Source organism: Pelodiscus sinensis, chromosome 1 (assembly GCF_049634645.1).
Source record: "Pelodiscus sinensis isolate JC-2024 chromosome 1, ASM4963464v1, whole genome shotgun sequence".
Classification (NCBI taxonomy): domain Eukaryota; kingdom Metazoa; phylum Chordata; order Testudines; family Trionychidae; genus Pelodiscus; species Pelodiscus sinensis.
Genome location: NC_134711.1, coordinates 126,780,309 through 126,803,365, shown reverse-complemented (window position 1 = coordinate 126,803,365; position 23,057 = coordinate 126,780,309). Strand labels below are relative to the sequence as shown.

At 42.8% G+C, this 23,057-nt stretch overlaps 1 protein-coding gene across 4 annotated transcripts in view; it reads left to right on the top strand.

The window, feature by feature from the left end:
- The window catches only part of DYRK4 (dual specificity tyrosine phosphorylation regulated kinase 4), a 77,092-nt gene extending 60,974 nt beyond the window's left edge, over positions 1-16,118 (top strand). For all 4 annotated transcript variants that reach the window (XM_075900648.1, XM_075900639.1, XM_075900655.1 and 1 more), the window contains 7 exons: positions 4,256-4,394; positions 6,581-6,662; positions 9,353-9,525; positions 10,337-10,397; positions 11,802-11,931; positions 14,909-15,081; positions 15,573-16,118. In XM_075900648.1, coding sequence (XP_075756763.1) covers positions 4,256-4,394; positions 6,581-6,662; positions 9,353-9,525; positions 10,337-10,397; positions 11,802-11,931; positions 14,909-15,081; positions 15,573-15,832 — 1,018 coding nt within the window. In that variant the 3' untranslated portion in view covers positions 15,833-16,118. The remainder of the gene's footprint in view (positions 1-4,255; positions 4,395-6,580; positions 6,663-9,352; positions 9,526-10,336; positions 10,398-11,801; positions 11,932-14,908; positions 15,082-15,572) is intronic.
- The last annotated feature ends 6,939 nt before the right edge of the window (positions 16,119-23,057 follow it).

The following is a 23,057-nucleotide window of genomic DNA, read 5'->3' as shown; positions in this document are numbered from 1 at the left end:
TGGTTGGTTGTTTTTTTTTTCTGGGTGACACCATGTAATATTTAGTTTACAGATAGCTGTATTAGTTTACACATCATTCCCCCACCCCATCCCAAATATCAAGAGCCTCTTAAAGGGCGGGGAACAAAGTAGGGTAAAATGGCCTGTGAATGTAGAAAGGACACAGGTGACCTATTTACTTACAGGACCTATGATGCATAGGAGGGGTGCTATTCCTTTTTAAACATCCCAGCATTCAGTGACTAAAGGGTTAAACCCAGGTGGCTAGGAAATGTTGGCAGGGAGCCAGGAGAACCAATGGGAAGAAAGTGTTGAGATTTGAATTGAAAGGAAATCTGCTTGCTGGGTTTAACCCTTTAGTTACTGAATGCTGGGATGTTTGGAAAAGGACAGTATCCCTCCCATCCATCACAGAGCTAATTGTGGTATTTACCTATAGCCCTAAGTTAGGTGCATTTTTGAGTAACACCTCCAAGGAGAGCCCTGAAAGGGACACTTACTTGTCCTCAGAAGCACAATCCTTCCCATAGCTCCCCAGGACAGAGAAAGAGCATATTTGGTGCACCATCCAATGAGATGTGACTGAGGGCCTGTGCTAAGTGGAAGGAGTGGAGGTCTTGACAGCTCTCCACCCTGTTGGGGGGCAATATGCATCCCTGAGTGGTGCAAAGGAGAATTAATATCTCAGCACAGAGCCTGGGATTGACTTGAGATCTTGGTTCTCACAGGTAAATCAGAAAAGGTTCCTTTTGAACTCCCCCCTCCACATATATCATGTGTTTCCTCATTAGAGCTGAGGACAATCTGGCACAGAATTCTTGTTCTGTGCGTATTTGTCACAGGGGGGTAGATTCACGCCCCCCTCCCCCATACCCCAGGGAAGTATCCGAGTCCGTAGGGCTCTTGAGACTACACCCTTCCCCCATGCATTCATCGCTTCCTGTCCTGTCCCAAACACATGGCTCTCTCACTGGGGCCATACCACTAACTGCCAAAGTCAGTAATCAATCCCCCCTCACGGGGGAAATGCAGCCTAACAGCCAAAGAGAGCACTAAGCAGGTGCCAGCTTCATGGGGTGGAGATTGAGGATGTGGTAGGGGGACCCAGGCCCTCCCTACTCCACCAGGTCCCAGCCCAGGGCCCTATTATCAGTGGTGCAGTCCACTGCTCACTCAGCAGGGACTCCCACTGCAATACGTTGAGTTCCTCGGGATACAATCGCCCACCCTGGGCTACTTCCTACCATACTCTGCTGAGCTCCTTCCATGGGCCTTCCTCCAGCTCCAGTACCGCAGGGTTGGTGTCCCTCTGGTAGTTTCCTCCTCAGGAGCTCTGGCTGTGCCGCCTTTTCCACAGCAGCCAGCCCAGACTGAGCCTCTCTCCAGGCTTTTTTACCTGGGCTGCAGTCTGAGCATGCCCAGCAGGGCTGCGGGGGTGGGGCTTCTTCAACCAGGTGAGCCTGGTTAGGCCTACCTTCTCCAGTGTAGGTACACCCCATCACGATATTGCATTTCTTTATCTGATGGAATGAAATGGGGGAAAAAATAAAGGCAGGGTTAGCGTCCTTTAGTGTTTGCTATGCAGATCTGCCCTCTGTTGTTCCATTGAACACTCCCGATAAAGAACATGTAGTTTAGGTTTGTCCTAATATTCAGTCTAATGCTATATAAATAGTACACACAGCAATTTTTAACAAAGGAAAAAACCCATGCCAGACTCCCATAGGATACTGAACTGAAAAAAACCACCTCTGTTTACCTCAGCAGTAACCAGCTAGAGCTAATAGAATAAGAGAAAATATAGGAACCACTAAATGTGAACAGTAAGTGAATTTGACCTTAATCATTGCTTCTACTAATGGACAAATACGGTAACAAGTATCAGGAACATGGGTATGTTTTAAAATGATGAGTCCATTATTTTAGCCGTATTTAAATATATTATATGACAGAAAGTATAAATACAATGACTGGTATTGTTTTGTGACTGTACTTTACAAGAAGTAGTATGGAAAAATCATGGACATTTTTATTCTTCATATTTCTTGTAATCAAGTGAAAGTTCAAGTGGTTGCTTATTTTTTCTGTTTTCCAAAAACAATCTTCCCCAGAAGAGTGCAGATATAGCAGGCTTTTCTTCCCATTCATTCTACAGTATTATGCTCAGCAACCTGAAGACTCAGAAAATTACTATCAGATTTGATTCCCGACTCTGATGTAAACTCAGTGTTATATCCAGCTCGTGCTGCTACATGTGAAAACGTGAACTCTGCTGCATGCACTGATTAACATGATGTAATCTAAGGCCTTTTTAGGTCCAATAAAGGCACAAGCCTGCGATCACAGAATGTCACTGTGGGAAACAGCTTCTGGCTATCCAGAGATTTGGAACCTATGTCTATAACATAAAAGCCTATTTTTGCTTTATTGGCTTGATCTTAAACTAAATGGTTAGTAAAGCAATAATGTGATTAATTAACTTTATTCCTTACAGAAAGAAAGCACTGTTACTAGCTAGTTTGTTTTCTAACAGCCAGACTCTGCCCATCATTTGTGTGCATGTGCAAGAGAGGGAGGTAGAAATTTTCCCCCTATACATACAGTCTTGCCCCTGTGCTCAGTAACTGGTCAGAATTCCATCCAGAATTCCATCAGTTCCCTGTTAGTTCCTTTAATGGTACTAGCTATCTGAAAGCAAGCTAGGTGAGGGCCGGGCAATAACTGTGATTCTAGCACAGCTGGCCAGATGAGAAGTGAGAAATATACTGCACTGTATCCAAGGGTGGTAAAATTACTACAGTGGCTAAGAAAAAAATCTGCTTAACTCGGCCAGAATTATTTCAGTTGATGGTCCTTGGCTGAAAGGCATGTCTATAGAAAAGAGGAGCAAAACTGTGGTTTAGTTCACTAGTGTGGGATATAGAACATCTGGTTCAGTTCCCTGCTTTACTAGGGTATGTCTACACAGCAGGGCTAAAGTCGAATTAAGCTATGCAACTTCGGCTATGTCAATTGCGTAGCTTAAGTCGAAATAACTTAACTCGGCTTTAGATGCTGTCTACCCAGCAAGAAGTCGAAGGAAGACCATTCTTCCTTCGACTTCCCTTACTCCCGATGCAATGAGGGTTACAGGAGTTGGAGTAAGAAATCCTCCAGCTCGACATTATTTCAAAATAATGGCTTTGTTATTTTGGAATAACGTTAGTTATTCCAAAACACTGCTGTGTAGACATAGACTTCCTGTGTGACCATGGAAAAGTCACTTTGCCTCTTTTGTGGAAAAAGGGGTTTTTGCACACACAAAAAAAGTCCACATTGCTTGTTTTTGCACAAAAACCCCAGTGAAAAAAAAACTGGCAGAAAATATGCAAATGAGATTGTGACACATGCAAATGAGTCCCTCATTAGCATATTTTTTGCCGAGAAAACTCGTAGTGTAGACGTAGCCCAAATGAAACACACAGAGTGCAAATCTGTGCAAAGGAAAATGGGAGAAAGGTTTATCTGCATGACCTCTTGCACACTGATACTTCTGAGCTATTCAGTGCTTCATCACAAATCATTATCAGCCCTAGTGAAGTAGTACTATTGCCAAGGTATTCTCAGCCCACCTCCTTTCTGGTCATCACATTGCCCGGTGGTGAGCTTGCTTTGCAGAGGGAGGTGAAGAAAAGAGCCTGTAAAGAAAGCCTCTTTTCCCTTCATATGTTTGTTTACATATTTTGCTTTTCCTGCTCCTATTACCGCACACATGACAGAAGTTAGTCACATCTCTTAATGCACTACTGAAAGACCCTCATGCTATAGTGATGAGAGCAGCAGAAGAACAATAGAATCTATACAGGTATTTTCTCAAGGATGATTTCCCTTGAGCTGCTGATTATAGGCTCTGAGATACAAAAGAATTTATGTGAGGTGCCAAGTGAAAGGTCAAGTAAAAAGAATGAGAACTGGGCCAAACTTGTCTATTTCTTATTCCCCCAATAAGAACATGATTCTTCATGGTGAAAGCCATGGATTTGTAACACCTGGTTCAATAAATAAATACTTGTCCATTAGATCTGGAGGATCATGGAGATATTTATGTTTATTATATGCAGTATTACATTTGCAAGAAGGAAAACATAGATATTGTTTTATTCTGAGAGATTCCTTTCTCTCATGTAGGAATCCCCCCTCCCCCAAGAAGCTTTCTAATGTGCTATTCATTCCATAACCCCAAAGTGCCTTGGTCTTTCTCTCTCTCACCCCACAGAATAAATTTGTATCAGCTGATCAAGAAGAACAAGTTCCAAGGCTTTAGTTTGTCTTTGATTCGACGATTCACTCAGTGTGTGCTGAGGTGTTTACAAATGCTCTACCAGGAAAAAATTATCCACTGTGACCTGAAACCTGTAAGTACTGCCATCTCATTATAAGCCACCTTGTACAGGTCTTATAAGGTGCATCTTCTCCGACTTAACAGTCGCAGGTAGAACCTGTGATTTCTCTGGGTATAACTACCCTTGGAGTTGGGTGTTTGATTCGTAGCTCAAGTAGACTTGTACGTGCTCGACAGAAACAGTAGCATAGCTGTGCTGAATACATACCCAGGAGATCTGGCTAAGTTTGTACTCAGGGAGGCTGGTGCAGGTGAGTTTGTTCACTCAAGCTGGTAATTGTACTCCACCTCCAAGTGTAGACATTCCCTAAGAGTGTACTGTGAACAATAGAAATACTTCGGGTTTATACACATGGGGGCTCAGCATGTAGAACGCTAAGATGTGAATGTACAGTGTATATTTAGGGGGAAACAGAATATCATTGAAGATCTGTTTTGCTGATAGGTTCTTTAATAGGTAGGGTCCTTCCAAATTCAAGACCATGAAAAACACATCACTGACTTTGGAATTGGATCACTCCCATGAAATCTGGTCATTTCTGTACTTTTACCCTACTATATAGATATTAGGGGGGAGACCAGGGTTTACTGGGGATCCTGACCCTAAAGAGAGTCACAGTGCGGGTCTCAGAGTTATTGTAGGGGAGGCTGCTGTATTGCCACTGTTACTTCTGCACTGCCTTCAGAGCAAGCTGTCCAGAGAGCAGCAGCTGCTAACTGAGGTCCCAGCTCTGAAGCAACTGTGGCAATACCACAACCACCCTGCAATAACCATGTGACCCTCCCAATGCCCTCTTTTGGGTCAGGACCCCCACAGTTACAACACTATGAATTTTCAGATTTAAATATCTGAAATAATGAAACTTACTATTATAAAAATCTATGACCATGAAATTGACTAAAATGGACCATGACTTTCATAAGGCCCCACTAATAGGCCAAGCTAGCAGAGGCCTTACTGACAACTCAATGGCATTTGTCAGATTCCCTATTTGTGACACAGTACGTGTGTGAGAAGGCAGGATGCAGCATCGGGGAGGAAGCTTACAGCGAGTATGGAGGGCATAGCTAGCTGCCTAGAATGTCCATTTACTGCTAAAGGAGAACCAGGGGCAGCACATCCTGGCTTTGGCATCCAACAGCATCAGATCTTTCTTCCAAGACACAGTGCATCCTAGTAGCCCTAGAAATAATCCATAAAACTAGTTTGTCACAGTAGGTATCCATTTGGGAACTGTTAAGCACATGCTGTTTTGGACACAAAATCCGTTCCCTGGAACCCTACCAGCTGCAGACTGAAACTGACATTCTTTTTCAGTTTCACCCCTCCCCACTAGAGCCACAGATCATAGAAAATTGCCCCAGGGCTTCCAGGATCCCAGTTCTCCAGCGGGGACCCTGAAAGCTCTGAGGTCCTTGGCTTGAGCCAGGATTCATGAGCAAAGCCCCAGTTAGCGAGGGGACTTAAGGGACTTTGAGGCTACGTCTATACTACCGTCTTCTTGCGCAAGCTTTTTTTCGGAAGAGATCTTCCAAAAAAACTTCTTGCAGAAGAGAGTGTTGACACTGCAAAAGGAGCAATGAGCTTTTTCGAAAGATAGCATCCAGACGGCCTGGATGCTATCTCACATGTAAGCTGTGATTACTATGGACAGAATGGCCACAAGGGCATCTATGCTTTTTCCTCTTCTCCTTCTGAAAAAACTCCCTCTTCCCTGTCCACCCGTGCCTTTTTGCGAAAGAGCTTTTTTGCAAAAAGTCCTCTGTTCTTTCGATTTACTGTCAAAAGAATGTGCTTGCAGTGTGGACGTAAGTCAAGTTTTGTTGGGAAAATGGCTACAAAACTCTGTAGTCTAGACATAGTCTGGGACTCCCAGTTCCATGACAGAGAAGCTGGAAATCCTAGCATGGTTGGGGTTGCCCCACAGCTGTAGATCCTAGAAGCTCAGAGCCTCTGACTCCCTTGGGGGGGGGGCCCTATTTCCTCCTCTTCTATTTGGAGTTTTGTCTTATTTCAAATAATTGGGCATAATTGCCCTTTAGTATCAGTAAACTGCATGAACAGACAAGATAAAGTGATTTATATGAACATTAAAGAGTTAAGCATAACATAATCATATTGTACATGACTTTTGCCAGAGAGTTTGCTAACTTACTGGCCTGTTATTGTCTTTTTCCCTTTTTATTTTTCCTCTTTAGGAGAACATATTACTATACCACAAAGGCCAAAATTCAGTAAAAGTTATTGACTTTGGATCAAGCTGCTATGAACACCAAAGAGGTTTGCAGAAAAGTGAAGTTGATGTAATTTTCTTAATTAGATTTCTTAATTTTTAATAACTGGAAGAAATGTCTCTTTCATTAAGATAAGACAATGGCACATGCCCATCATTTGCATCTATTAAGCTAGTAAGCCAATGGTGTTCTCTGTGTGTCACCTACAAGCACTTTCTCCTGCATTGCTGACTCTGATCTACCACGTATGATGCTGATGCTTGATGATGATATAGAAGTTGCTCTTAGCAGGTGTAGGGGGTTGAAGTGGATCCAAGTGAATAGCCCCACTAATTTCAATAAAGCTTACTCTCATCAGTGTGGGTTGACAGGATCAAACCCTGATATCCTTTTTTTATTAGTCAGTTAAGTCATAATTCATGTATTTTTGGACTAAATGTATCTTTTCCCTGAGTTGCAATGCAATGAAAGCAGCTCAGGGCACTGGACACTATACAGCTATTTTAACAGCTTTTAAAAATACTTTTCTTGATAAGATTTAAAAAGAATGTACAAAGAATAAACCAAACAATATCCATAAAAATGAAATTAAATATAAAATATGTTTCACAAATCAACTGATGACAAAGAACGCACAACCTTATGAATAAATATATTGTTCAACAGTGATCTAAATGTGAAGAAGGCTGTAGCACTTGTTAAAAGGGAGAAACCTACATGACATTTTCACTAAGCATGGAAAAAACAAATTGTGTTCTATGTTCTCCTCCACATAGTTTTCCACTCAGCCGATATATACAAGTTCAGATGATCACGCTACTCTAGATTTTGGAATGCTTGGGTTTAAATCAATTAGATTTATACAATCTGCTTTTTTGTAAAATAGATGTCATTTTAGGTTTCCCCATATTTGGGTGCAAGATAATAAGAAATTCACCCTGGAATATATCTGGAGAAGAATAATCTGAACAGTAGAAATTCAGTGGAAGATATGTGAAGCATAATTTGTCTCCTATTAGCTTTGAGGGTTTTTAGGACCCCTCCTCCCCCATGGGAAGCAGTAACTGAAAGATACCAAAGAGCAGCTAGTAGAAGACAAAGTTGGATATTAGTTTGTGGTATGACATGGCACAAAAACAAAATCCCCCAACAATGAGATGTTGGTCAAGCACACAAAGAAACATAACATGTGCAATCACTCCTTATGCACTTCTGAGAAATTGCAAATACAATACTGCTTGGCTACGTCTAGACTGGCATGATTTTCCAGAAATACTTTTAACAGAAAAGTTTTCCGTTAAAAGCATTTTCGGAACAGAGCGTCTAGATTGGCACGGACACTTTTCCGCAAAAGCACTTTTTGCAGAAAAGCGTCCATGGCCAATCTTGATGCGCTTTTGCACAAAAAAGCCCCGATCGCCATTTTCGCGATCGGGGCTTTTTTGCAGAAAACAAATCTGAGCTGTCTACACTGGCCCTTTTGTGCAAAAGTTTTGCACAAAAGGGACTTTTGCCCGAACGGGAGCAGCATAGTATTTCCGCAAAAAGCACTGATTTCTTACAGTAGGAAGTCAGTATTTTTGCAGAAATTCAAGCAGCCAGTGTAGACAGCTGGCAAGTTTTTCTGGAAAAGCGGCTGATTTTCTGGAAAAACTGGCCAGTCTAGACACAGCCCTTATGTTTTAGAGCATCTTGGTCCCAGTAAGGTGTTGAACAGGAGGGAGTTATAAGAAAAGCCAAAAGATAAATACAGGGGTTAAAAGACTAGTAGATTTGATGTAGGAGAGAAAAGTGACAAAGCTAATGCAAAATAAAAGGGTGGTTTACTCACTGTGGTCCCAGTCCTGGAATGTGATTTGCTGGCACAGGCCCCCGTACATGTGTGGAGTCCTAATTAAGACAGTGGATGACATTGCAATGCCACAGAAGTCAATGCAAGTTTTGCCATTGACTTCAGTGAGGCCAGAATTTCACCAAATAGGTCTCTGCTTTGTGCTAGAAAATTCCTTTGCAGGACTGCGCCGATAGGGTACGTCTAGACTACAGGGTTTTGTCAACAGAAGTTTTGTCGACAGATACTGTCGACAAAGCTTCTGTCGACAAAGAGCGTCTAGACTACATCCAGTTCTGTCGACAAAGCAAGCCACTTTGTCGACATAACAGTGTGGACGCAAAGGACAGTGTAGATGCAATAATGCCTTCTATCGACAGAACTCTGTCAACAAAAGGCGTTATTCCTCGTAGAACGAGGTTTACGTACGTAGACAAAACTGCTGAGTTTTGTTGACGTTATGTCGACATATCTCAAAGACAGTGTGGATGCAGGTATAGTTTTGTCGACAAAAGTCCACCTTTGTCGACAAAACCCTGTAGTCTAGACACACCCATAGATAGGGAAGAATTGTTTGGGCTGATTCTAGGAGTTTAATTGCATGGAAGGGAATGAACTAAGGATATATGTATGAATAATATCAGGAAACATTTCATAAGAGCAAGATCCGTTACCCTGTGAAATAGTCTCCAAAAGATATGAAAGAAGACCCATCACATGCAGTTTAAAATGGGACTGGATGAAGTATTACAAACATATGTTAGGGAATATTCCCCCTCTGGCTCATGAGGGAAGGAGTAGATAACCTATGTATTTGTCTTCTCTACAGTCTATGATTCTGTAAAGAGAATTGCTGCCCTGACAACACTATGTTCTTTTGTGTCTGTTTTTCTTTCTTGACGCAGTGTATACGTATGTTCAAAGCCGATTTTATCGCTCCCCCGAAGTGATTCTTGGTCATCCTTATGCTACTCCTATTGATATGTGGAGCCTGGGGTGCATTATGGCTGAACTTTATACAGGTTATCCCCTTTTTCCAGGAGAGAATGAAGTAGAACAACTTGCCTGCATCATGGAGGTAGCTTCTGGGGGTTTTTTTAGTCATGACATTAAAGTGCTGTTTCCTCCATCCTTTACATTCAGGCCTTGGAAACAAAGTAGTTTGTAATTTGATGACTTGTTTGACCAGTTCCTTCCTCAGGGGCTCATTGACATGAGTTTTTGAATGACAGGTCAGCTGCTGTTTGCTAAACCACACTCCCAAGAACAGAACAATATATCAGCTGACTCAGAACTTTCTTTTTTTTTTTAGGTGGGCTGGCTGTGAGAGGGAAGCTTGTCACAGTCAAGAGCCTCAATGAGAAGGAAGAGGCAGCTGCTTCCTCTTTTTGTGGCAAATCAGCTCCCTGTAGTGATTCAGTTCAGTTACTGCATTATTTCTGTCAATATGGGGAACACACTGTAATCTGAACAGAAGGGTAGGGACCTGTGCTAGCAAAAGAAATACTGTCTAACTCTAAGGGTGAAGTAAAGCAATATAAAATAGTTTATTTTTTCTCCTTTTCCTAATACATTTTTTACCTGGGGCCAATTATGAATGTGATACTAAAGGTATGATAGGGTACAGTGTGTTTCAATCAGTCTTCTAGGCAAGGCCAACTAATGAGAGCATATCACTTTGCTGCTCAACATTCTTTAGCTCTGTACATGGACCTTAGATATTGTATTGCAGTGAAAGGCACATTCAAAATGAGGGTGTAACAGAGGGAATTGTAGACACTGTAAATTACTACATCAGAAGAGACACAACACAGCCATCTTTAGCCAAGGCTGCTACAGATGCTCAAGAAACAGTGAATAATTCCTTGTATTAATTTTTTGTCTTGAAGATATTGGGTCTTCCACCATCTGATTTTATCCAGACTGCATCAAGAAGACGAACATTCTTTGGTAAGCACCTGTTGTTATCTTTTATTCTTGTATCATGCTCTCTGCTTTAAGTCTGCTCTTTGCTAGTGCCTTTGATGTTGAGATGGAGAATGGGATTGGAAGATCTTCAGATTCTTCTTACCTGGATTACCACTTTGTTCCCCAAAACGGTTTGAATGACTATCCATGAGAAATAAATAATTTGAGGACTATACAAAAATCTAGGGATAGTTTAGATAGTTTCAGGGACTCCCACTGTAGAGATAACAGAGGAGAGCCTGAGACAGCTATGTTTGTTTTCTTGTTTTAAAACAAGTGTTTTCTCATTGCTAAAGCCATGACAGGAGGTAACACCACTTAAGAGACAAATTTGTAGTAAGTGCTCTTTAGTAGAGTTGATTACACCTTGCTCCTGAAAAGTGTAAATTGATAGCACACCACAGTTTCAATCTGTGTAATTTCAGATAGCTATGGTAGAGGGATTACTTGTAGGACAGATGTAATATGGAAAAACTCATTTAGTTTATTTCATAAGACCCTGTTCAGGACTTCATTTTCACGCCTTTTTCCCACTGATTTCAATAAGGAGTTTACTCTAATTAAGGAGGAATTATAGCGTTTAAGGCCCGAAAAGACCAAAAGATCAGCTAGTCTGACCTGTTTATCACAAGCCACCACCCCCTCACCCAGGACCTGCACACTAAAACAAACATCCCAAATGGGACCAAAGTATTACATCCCACAGGAGACTAGAATATTATGTGGGGCGGGGCGGGGCAGGGGGAGGAGGGAAGGCTGAGGTCCCTGAAATGGCAAAAATGATTGAGGGAAAAATATGAAGCTAATCCTAGCAAATGAGCCATGCTTGCCTACTGCAGAAGAAGCAGAAAAACCCCAAGGTCACTGCCAATCTGACCAGCAAGAAAATTCCTTCCCATCCCCATCCATTGTGCTTAGTCAGACTTGGAGCATGAGCAAGAACCAGCCAGCCAAGCCCTTGAGAGAGAGAGAATTCTCCATGCCACCTCAGAAGCTTCTCCCAGAGTAGGGCTCACAGTGCTCTAGTTAAATACCAGTTGGGCAAATATACTCAACCTACCTAAGATTCAATAAGTTTCAATGGGACATGGCCTTTTTCACTTCCTATCCTAAGCAGTTGTGTAGTGAGTTTCTGTATTGTCAAACAGTTGTCACATTTCACCTGAGGGAAGTTCAGTGGTAGGGAAAGATATTTCTCGTGTGTAAATTTGTGAAGAACTTTGGGGTCTTTTGGATGAAATTCATTGTTATTTTCATTATACATTTAAATCTCCTTGTAGAACACTATAAAGGTCACACTCCCACAGAGCAGTATTATGACTACTGCTAAACAGTTACTGGGCAAAATGTTGACACGACTTTAAAAGGCCTATTTTATTTTTAAAGATTCCAGAGGTTTTCCTAGAACTATAACAAACAGCAGAGGGAAAAAAAGACACCCAGACTCCAAGGATCTAAGTACCGTATTAAAAACTCAAGATGCTGCTTTCCTGGATTTTCTGAGAGGTTGTCTAATGTAAGTTACTTTTTACTTTCTTATTTTCTCCATCTTTTTTACATTAAATCCCTGCTTTTTCTTTCTTATGCCTTTACAAATTTTTGTTTCTCAGTTTTTCATCAATGTTTATTTTATAGGCTCATCCATGTGGCATTTGAGTGCCTCACAGACAGTAATGAATTTAGCGTCACAACAAGAAAGTATTATTTGCCACTTACAGAAAGGGAAACTGACACACCGATATTTTAAGTGATTTCCCCAAGACCACACAGGAAGTCTGTGGCAAAGCCAGAAATAAAATGCAGATCTCCTGCTTCTGAATCTCATGACAATCACAAAAGCAACCTTTCTCATTTACAAAAGCCCCAGTAATTAACCACTGCAGTCTGAATTAGGTAAAGTTTTATGTAGGTAATATAGCTGGTGGAAGAGTAGAATCACACTATACAGCTCCCTATATCTCTTCTCAATTTTGTGTTCAACAGCTGTTGTAATAATCCAAGTCCCATTGCAACCGATGGGAATCTTTCCATTCACTTTGATGGGAGTCATTTTGGGCATTTGATTCGGACTACCACAAATATGATATGCTCTGGAAGGGACCAGCAGAAAAATGTCATGATGTAAAAGACTTGGTTCTTCTTTGAATATTTGTCCGCTTGGATCCCACTCTTGTTGTGCATGCGCTTTATGTCTGCAAAACTGGATTATTTTAGCCAGCAGCGTCTATTGGGGACAAGCCTGTACACTGAATGTTGTTGAATCACTCCCACCTTACCTGGGGGCATAGAGGATGGAATTGTCCCAATCTAACCACACTTGAGTGCCTTCTTACCCTCAGTGAAGTGAGGTGGAATACCTGCAGTGTTTTCCTGCTTTTCTGCAATGCTATTGCTGTTAGTGGTAGTGGTTAGTTAGGTTAACTTTTACTTTGCTCTTTAGCTTTTAAAGAAATTTTTTACTCATTTTTCATAGCTAGGAGGCTCTGAGACTTTCCTTCTCTCTCCCCACTACCGGGAAATGAACTGTTATGGTGGAAGTTAAAACCTAGAATTTAAGTTATGCCCTTCCTGTTATGATTCTACGCTACTCAACAATGGGCCCGTTAAATGCTTTTTTTATTTGGTTAGGCAAAGGTGTGTCTTTGACCTGCTGCTCCACCTGCTGCTCTTTTTCTAAGTGGACTCAGCAAACATCATAACTGTCTTAATTTCTTTTTTTAACAACAACAAACACCCTGTACATTCTTTTGCAAATTAAGTGCTGCACTTGAGTTTCCAGCACGTTGCCAGTGGGTCACCTGTTATCACAAAATAAAGGTGACCTGTTATGAATCAAACTGAGGCATAGCTCAGTGGTTTGAGCATTGGCTGGCTAAACTTAGGGTTGTGTGTTCAATCCTTGTGGTGGCCATTTGGGGCAAAAATTTGTCAGGAATGGTACTTGGTCCTGCTGTGAAGGCAGGGGACTGAACTCAGTGACCTTTCAAGGTCCCTTCTAGTTCTAGGAAATAGGCAATATTTATTTATAAGCAAAACTCTTGGGAGCTGAAGAACATGCTGAGCACTTCACAGGATTGCACCTCACAGACATACTGGTGTGTGGTGCGGGGTCCTGATTGTCTGTCTTCTTTTATCTAGTAAAACAGAAGTGGTGGAGACTAAAATAACAACTCAACAGGTGAAGGTGGATTTAATAGTGTCTTGAGGCAAAAACTGTCACAATGATTTAGCAACTTATACACAAAAATCGACTCATCTGCTCTTTGCTAGAACGATGGATGTTAATAATCACACTAACAATGTTTTATTCACCAGCTAAAATAAAAAACTTTAGTGAGTGAAGGGTTGAATTGTGAAAACAATGACCCCAATTTTGCTCTCATTTACATTGCTGTAACTTGTCTCTAGAGGAGTTTTACATTCCTGATTTACATCCATGTGAGTGACAGCAGCATCAGCCCTCTTGCCTGTTTTAGTGTTGTCTCGGCACTATGTAAGATTGGAATTCTGGGCCGCATTCAGTGCTTTCTGTGCAAGATGATGTTACCAGTTATAATTACTCTCCTGAAAAAGCCTTAAAAAATCTCTGTTTGTAGGGTTGCTCTCCTGTAAATCTCAACTTGCTGTTATATTGTTTTGAAGAGTAACCTCTTTACAAGAAAAATATTTTTCTTAATGAGAAACATTCATTAATTATTCTGGTGTAGCAGACCCACTGATGGAGGGGAGTGGGAGGGCAAAGGGAGCAGTTGCTCTGGGGACAGCGATTCAAAGGGGTCTGGGGCTCCCAGTTGCCACCGCTGCCACTGCAACAGTAGCAGTGCCCAGAGCCGTGGCCCTTCAAATCATCGCTGAGCACTCCAGGCTGTGTTGAGAGCTAGCTGCCCCCGGCCTTGCCCTTTCTGCCCATTTCAGGGCACAGAGCTGGGGCCTCCCCCGCACCTTGCTCAGGGGCCTGTGGTAGCCCCCACTGCCATGTTGTGTGTCAGTTTCCTTCTTACCATGTCTCTGCCGAGTTCTAATGGGCACCATGGACAGTCTGGACATTAGACTAGTAAAAAAATGGTAGTTGACAGTTTGTAAGAGATACCATTCACTGAGAAAGTACTTATCTGCTAGTGGATTGCAACTGCTCCTCAGTTCTAACATCAGTTCTTGGAGCAAATGTCAATTATTTTAGGATTTTAAGGCTCTTGGGCACATATACAGAATGAGCCTTCTGATAATACTGTGATCTGCAGGTGAGTATCTGTGGTAAGAACTGGTTGTTTGATACTGCACAGAATTTGATCAGTAAAGCAGAAAGAGGTTTTTAGCAAATGCGATTATGGAAAAGTTAAATAGGCTTTTTTTGGTTCTTTTTGTGAATTTGAAAAATGTCCCCTGTAGACAGCGAAAATATTTTCCGTCCTAACCTACATTGAATTTATTCTTCATTTATAGTATTATTAAAAATACTGTTCAATACTTACCCGTTGTTTGTATATTTGAAGGTGGGAACCAGCCCTCCGCATGACTCCAGATGAAGCAATGCAGCATGCATGGATCCAGGAACCAAGAATACAGAAGTCAAGACAAAATCCCCACTCGGCAAGTGAAAGCTCCTTCTTCACAACAGAGAAGAAAAAGGAGAGTATCCATAAACATACACTGCCTGGACAAGGAGGTGCTGTAGACTGAATGCTTTAAGTACTTTATTCTTAATAATAATTTCTTGAATATGTTGACACACATGATTTCTAGACTTCTTCACATTTGAGCAAATGGCTTTGTTAAAAGAAAGGATGGAGTAATGAAGGCAATACCTAAAGCCATAGCATCCTCCAGAGGCCACATCAACTCTTTCCTGCTGCTTGTGTAGAAACAGAGAGTTATCCTGTGGGTTCTGTGGTTTATTTGCAGCCAGCAGGGTAAATAATAACTATGTCCCATAGGTTCATGCAGAAAAAGCTTTCATACTGTTATCTTGATAGGAAAATAATCAAAAACAGCATCCACAATACACTTTAGTTCTTAGAGCAGAAAAATGTGCTTTCAGTTTCATGGTTCTGCCCCTCTGAAATGTTGAGGAAATAATCAGTTGGCCCGTTTGAAGATTTAATGTGGGCTGCTTTCACACTGCAGTTGCACACTGTCATTGTATTTTATTTTTTACAGACGAAAACACCTGTCAAGATATGGTTGATAAAGTAAAATGTGAACTGACTGAAAATCCTACTGCTGTAAATGAAAGACTAACCCTCAACACACCTTCCTCAGATACAATGGAAAATAAAGCACAGAACCCAACCAAACAAGTTATTTCAGAGAAAGAACCGGAAACCCCAGTGGAAAAAGTTGTCAAAAGAGACAAAGCAGAACACAGCAGTGAAACAGCTCTTCACAAAAATTCAACATACTTACCACCAATTAAGTAACATTCGGCATAAGTAATTACTGGTTCGATTTCAACACCTGCCTGGTATGTTTTGTAGGCAACCATTTTAACTGTACAATATTCAGAAACATCATTTTAAATTCTAACTCTCCACACATGAGCTATGCACATTTGTAGACCTTTTCAATGCTCATTTTAACCTAGATTAAGCCAGGTAACCAAAACAGAATGTGTGCAGGAAAAACTTTTCTGAATGTTACCAACATTCTTGTGATCAAAGATTCTTCACAACCCACTGCAATATTTTTAATAAAAAGGAGAGACTAGAGGTGGATTTTTTTGATATTATACTGGACAAGTGCATTCAAGGACTCTGGCTTCTTGGGAGTTAAAAGACTGGAAGACCCACAGAGATCATGGGGTCTGAATCTCACTTCACTTAAACCGATATAAATCAGAAATAATTCTACTGATGTTAGTGGATTTATGTTAGTGTAAATGAGAGAAGAACCAAATTCATTGTGTCTCCTCCCTCTCTGTCATTGCAGCATCTCTGAACAGAATTAGAAACCCAAATTAAGATCTAAGATGAGGTGCAGACTGCAGACCGTATTTATAAAGGGCAATGGGAAAAAAGACCAATAAGCCCAGGCATGCATTACACCCCCCTGCAGGGACCCCTATTCGATTTTTATATCAAGGCAAAAAGATAGATGAAGGAGTGAGAGTCAATGTCCTGGTGAATGAGCCCTCAAAGGGAAGCTGACTTAATTCATGACAAAAATCAGATTTGTGAGATTGCCAACCCCAATCAGTAACCTTACAGCACCTACCACTATGGGGATCTTATTTCTTGTGGGGGCTATCAGAACTAGTATAATACAAATAATAATGCGGGCGCAGCCTTGCAGGATACAGGGAATCCCATCTCAGTCCTCTCCCATCTCAGTGGTGCCAGAGCAGAAGACCAATTGGGTGAGTGGTTAGAGTCACACTATCAGTGACCTCACATAGGCTCTACAGGCAGGGAAATATTCCTGCAGGATTTAGGAATGATCACCCATTGATGAGCTCCCAAAGGCCCACATTGGACAAAGGTCTTGTAAGATATGGGGTGACTGTGTCATTGAATTCATGGAGGCCCCATCCCAGGTGAGCAGTCCTACCAAATGCAGAGATGTTGGGAGAGTAAAATGTTCTGCAAGGTACAGTATGATTATAGAATGTGTCTTAGAAAATGTTTGTGCTAAGTGAAAAGGTGCAAGAAACTGTTAACAGCCACTGAAGGCATGAAGGCAAGAGGATAAATTGGGCCTCAGAGAAAGAAAGAGTACAGAGTTCAGTGTACTATCTGCATGACATCAGGTTCCTGCTTGATGCTGGAAATTATAGGAAGCTGGTGAGTATCCACCTGAAATGCTGGATACCTTATTGGATGCTGCTGGTGGTTCTTGTAACACTACTGCCTAAGACATCCCTGCAACCAAACAGTGAATATCAGACTATCATCACCTTCAGAATTGTAGTTGAATGGCAAAGGGGAAATTCAGGCTGTTTGGATTTGATTATTATTCATTCTCCCTCACTATTATGCTTAGTGACTTAGATTACTTTCATGTAAAATATTGCTCCTCCACTCAGAGTTACAACTTGTGTATTTGTCTACTCCAATTTGGAACAAATTGGGGCTGCAGCCATTCTTGATTGCACTGGAGTTCCCAGAATGAAACTAAGGACACAGTTTGGCCTATTGTGTCATTGCTACAATTGTGTTCACTAGACAATCTATTTTGCAGAGAACATCTTCCAGTAAGTAGCTGTATTATATTCTCAGGTATTTAGACTGGTATCTCCCAACTTCTCAGTAAAGCTGCTGTTGAATCTAAGGCGCGTTTAGTGCTCAGGGCAATGTGACATATAAACCCATCTGCATTGGAATTCAATCCAACCATCATCTCTCACTCACTGGTAGAGTATGTGTTGATGGTACTTAAACATAGTTGCATGGCTCTATATTTGTTTCTTATTTTCCCTTCCTAGTAGCTACATTTTTCATGCTAGTCATCAGCTCCCAGCTCCATCTCAACTATGGTCACCCGCGTCACCCTTTCCTGACAGCTCTTCCTTTGTTAACTATCAGATTCATGATCAGAGGCCACAGGGATGAGCATTTGGTATAAGTTCCTGGAGAAGCAGGCAAACAGCTTCATGTGCCGCCACTGCCCACAAGTTCGCTTGCAGAACAGAAAACAGTGGGCATGGTCGTCATGTACATGTAGTCCTTCATGCAGTAAAAGAAGTCTTTAAAATACAGAACGCTCCTGTGTTCAGTGCTCTCCCTGTTCTTAGGCAGAATGAGCAAAGTGAGAAATTGTTGCAAACAAAAAGAACAGCTGGATGATCCACAGTATGAGAAGCCCAATTTATAGACTTTATTTTAGTCCTATAGGATTCAATGTACATTATCTTGCCTTTATTTATAGTTCTGTCTTTAAAAATGCATTATGGAAACTGTTGTCTGTAAGTGATAGTAGTACTGTGCCCTTCTGTAGCACCTTGTACTCTAGAACGAAAGGCATTTTGCAGATATAAAATAAGCACCAGAACACCCCATAATAGGTTGCGTAAGTATTATTATACAAAGTCACACAGCAAGCAATGTCAGAGCCAAGAATTGAACCTAGGAATCTCTATTTGGACTTCCTACTCTCTCTCCTAATAACATTAAATTATCATGTATAAATTTGCTTAATGTTGTCATGTTACTCATGTAATATTCTTTAAACAATATTCTTAGTACAAATAAAGTAACAAAGCAGCAGTTATTTATGCTTTTGTACCCTGGTTGTTAGATCCTGTTTTAATACTCTGAGGCCATCTAGTGTTGGATTTGGTTTGACATTTGAATTTGAGGAGTGTATTATTTACTGCAGTTGTTGATGTTTTCTGTTTAACAATATTATATCTGTTTCCCCCCCTCCCAAAAGTATTACTCTAACTAGCTTAGTAGTCTGAGCACAGGGTAACATTGGAACAATCTCTGTATCTTGAACTTGGCACCTTACTCCAAAAGCAAGTAGGGACAGGGTGTCCTGCATAAACAGCTTGCATAGCCCTGAATTAGAGAAAGTTTACCACTGGCAGGAAGAGAACCCAGGAGTCCTGAAACCCAGCCCCATGCTCTAACCTAGTGGTTTCCAAAGTGTGGATCGTGACCCAGTAGTGGGTCAAGGAATATAAGGCACTTGGCCACCTTGCTCAGTCTCCCAGGGACTCTGGTGGCTCTGGTGAGCACTGCCAACCATGGCATTAAAAGTCTCATCAGTGCTGTCTGGCTAAGGCTGGGTCATGACCTGCTCTTTGAAAACCACTGGGCTAGGCCCAATGTGTTCTGGAAGTGACCAGCAGCAGGTTCAGCTCCTAGGCAGAGGATCACAGGGATCTGCACACTGCCCCCACGCCATTCACCAGCTCTGCACTCCCATTGGACAGGGACTGGCCAATGGGAGCTAGGGCAGCAGTGCCTGTGGGCATGAGCCACATAGAGTTGCTTATGTGTCTCCACTTCGGAGTCAGACCTACTGCTGACCGTTTCTGGAGTGCAGCATGGAGCCAGGAGCCACCAGAGATAAGTCCGTGCCCCAGTCCTCTGCCCCAGTACTGAGTCCCCCCAGCCCAGAGCTCCCTGCTGCACCCCAAGCTCTTCATCCCTGACACTGCAGAGCTTGAACCCCTAACCCAGAGCTCTGACCCCTCCTGTACCTCAACCCCATGTGCTAGGTATAGGGAGCCAGGCACTGGAGGGGGCAGGAACTGGCCCAGGGACCATGCCTCTTTCAGTGGCAGATTCTTGGACCAGGATGGGATTCATGGCTAAAACTAGCAAGAGAAAAACCTGGGGCCACGTCCCCTGGCTGACTCAGAGAGAGTAGGGACTTGACCCTGGAACTCCCATATCCCACAAGGGCCCTGGCCAGCAGTTACTTGTGATGGGGTCAAAGTCTGAGTCCATTTGTCCTTCTTCCTTCTCATTCTCCTGTAACTTTGACAGGACTTGGGGTCATCCCAACAAGAAGCAGAAAAATATGGAAGTCACAAAATTTTTTCAAGAGCCAGGAAAACGTCTCCCACCCACCTCCACTTGTAATCCTGTTGGAAATGTTCTCCTGCCACTTAACACTGAGATTCCTGCCAGGACTCTAAGTGCAAAGTGGGAGGTCTCTCATGGGGCATATTAAGCCATGCCAGTACAGCAAGCAAAGGATTAATACAGGCATGGCTGCCAACAGCTGATGGGCAGCCTCACCTTAGGTGAAAAAGGGCTGGGAAGCAGAAGTCTACTTGTCTAGTAGAAGCTACTTGTCTAGCTGGAGGGATTTAAGCCAGAATCCATGGGAATGACCAGGCCTGAGTTCTTCTCCTGATCCCCTGACAGACCAGAAAATTTGAGAGCCTAGGAGTTTGAGATCCCTGGTCTAAGGTGCAGGAGCCAGGACTCCTGGATTCTATCCCAAGGATAAACGGGATGGGTGTTATGAATTTGAATGGGCCAGGAGTCAGTAATCAGGACTTCCTGAGTGTATTCTTGGGTCTGCCTCTGATACCTCTTTGTGTCTCAGTTTCCCTGTTTATAAGATGGGGATAATATTACCTTCCTGCCTCGTGGGATCATGGGAAGAGCAAGGAGAAAGAGTCCTGAGGTTGAAGGGATGTTTCCAGATGAAAGCTCTGACAAAAACAAAAGTGGATCCAGTAGTTTTGTTTGTTTCTTCAATTAAAAATATATGTTAACTCAAACTCTCCCACAATCTGATCAGGAAACAGTTAATAATCATGGGATTTGCTCACCAGGATTTCTTAGGACTCAGGCTGGAGGCACACAACCAGCAATCAAGAGGGCTAACGATCATAATTCAAATTCCGAGGAACAGAATTAACATGACCATGGACAAAAACTGGGCCAGGAAATTGTGGGTGAACCGACATTACTGTGAAAGGCAGAGTCCTCTAACAACTAGTATGGGGGTAGGGATATGGTCACCCCAAAGCCAGACAAACTCCACGTTAGAGCAGTGAAATTCTTTTTTTATCTGTCTAAACAGATGTGTGTATAGGAGCCCACTCTGTAGGTGCTCAAGGGCTGGAGCACCCACTAGAAAAATGAATGGGGGCTGAGCACCTGCTGACAGCTGAACTCTCCCCCCCACTTCTTTTTCTCTCCCCTCTAGTACCTCTCACTCACTGGTGTCCCCACTGACTATCTCCTCCACCAACCTTCCAGAATACTGTGAACAACTGATGTGCGGGATTCAGGGGTGGGAGAAGGCCAGGACAGGTCGTACTTGGGGGAGGAGCTAGGGTGTGATGGGGTACAGTCACAGAAGACCTTTTGGGGGTGCTTCCCAGTGTGCTGACAAAGCCATTGGCAATCGCCTCTTTGGTCTGCAGGGCTTCTCACCACTCTGTCCTGCTGGGCCAGATCTCCTAGTCTTCCCCAGCCAAGGCACAGAGCTGCGATTAACCCTTCCTCCCACCATGAAGAGCAATACAGATACTGAGTTGTTTCAGGTCCAAGGAGAATGTAGTTTCAGGCCCAGTTTCCAGGAACCCGACTCCCGAATGGGATCAGACCCTACCAGTTGGGGTGGTCATATGACTTTGTAAGACAAACCACTGCTAAGACATAGAGGACAAAAGGGGCTGTTTACGGGTGATCATCCAGACATTGAGGGAAACACCTTTGATGACTCCTATTTGCACATTTTAAACTATAAACTATTCTATACTCCATATTTCTAACTTTTCATACAAGAATGATACATACACCAAAATAAGATACACAGATCCAGCGGATTGTGACATTAAGATTGGCAGGTTACATGAGGTATTTTGTTCTAAGCATCTTCGAGTTGTGTAATTGTGTCCATAAGTCAATTTCATAAATGATGGGGGGGGGGCGTGTCATGGGGTGAAGGCTTGGGGAAAGGGATGGAATGGGAGAGGATCAGGGCGGCACAGGGGCAAGTCTTGGGGGAAGGGAGTGGAATGGAGGCAAAGTCTGGAGTGGTGGTGGGGTTCCAGATCAGGGGAAGTTGATGCCTATGGATGTATGGGATTGCATTGCTCACATGAGATGTAGCTACGGTGACCATATGTTCCATTTTTTCTGGGACAGTCCCGGATTTAAATGTTCTCTCCTGGTGTCCCTATCCAGGAGGCAGATGTCCCAGAAAGCCCGTTCGGATCCAACTACAAATGGCACCACCGTTTCCTGCCCTTGCTCAGACACCCTCGCAGACACCCAGCACTAGCACGGTGCAGCAGAAACACCCCACCTCTGCTCAGTATGTAAGCAGCTCCCTTGGTGTTTTGCATGGGCAGCCAGGGCTGCTTCCAGTGGTGCACAGTTTCCAGAGCTCCAGTGCAGTGCGCACTGCCGTCCGACAAATCTCTAGCACTACGTGGACCCTTCTCTCCTGCTGTGGGACTACCTCTGCCATTTGTGCCCACCAGCCTGGCCACGCCACCTCCTCCATCTGCAGGTGGCTGCTTTTTGCTGCTGGAGCGGGAGGGGCACTGTTTGGAGGATAAACCCAGTGAACCGCTTCTTGTAGCTGCTGCCAGAGTTCCAGCAGGGACCGAGCAAAGCCCAGCTGGAGTGCTGCAGAGTGGGGTACAGCATGCTCTGTGCATGGCCACTCTTTCTTATTCACAAGAATAGTTGAAACTGTCTTAGAAACAGACACGGTGGTGATACTGTTTCCATGTTTTCCTTGGTGTCACAATAAAATCCTCCATACTGCTACATGTGGCAGACCCAGAGACACTGCAGAACTGCAGTATTTTCCAGTAGGGGGATGTAGGAATGTTGAACTGCTTTATCACATCATTCTACAATTGCAGTATTGTGATCCACGCAACAATGTCACGTCTGTGTTGTGAGAATTAATTATTTAATATTTAAGTGCACTGAATATGTAAAGTGCTAAGCATTATTACTCATGACACAGACACTTCAGTCCTGACTTGCACTTTGTAAGAACTACAGTGGTGCATGTCCACACTACCCTCCCTCTATTGGTTCACATCCCCACCAGAAGCACATTCATAGACTTAAGAGGGCCAATGTGTGTGTGTATGGGGGGACCCTCAGCGAAGGCTCTCAGCCCCACATGTAGGTTCCCATTGGCAGCCTGGCTGACCCCCCTGGACTTTGATTTCCTGCGCCCCACTGTAGGGAGCTGGGAACATCTGACAAATAGTTG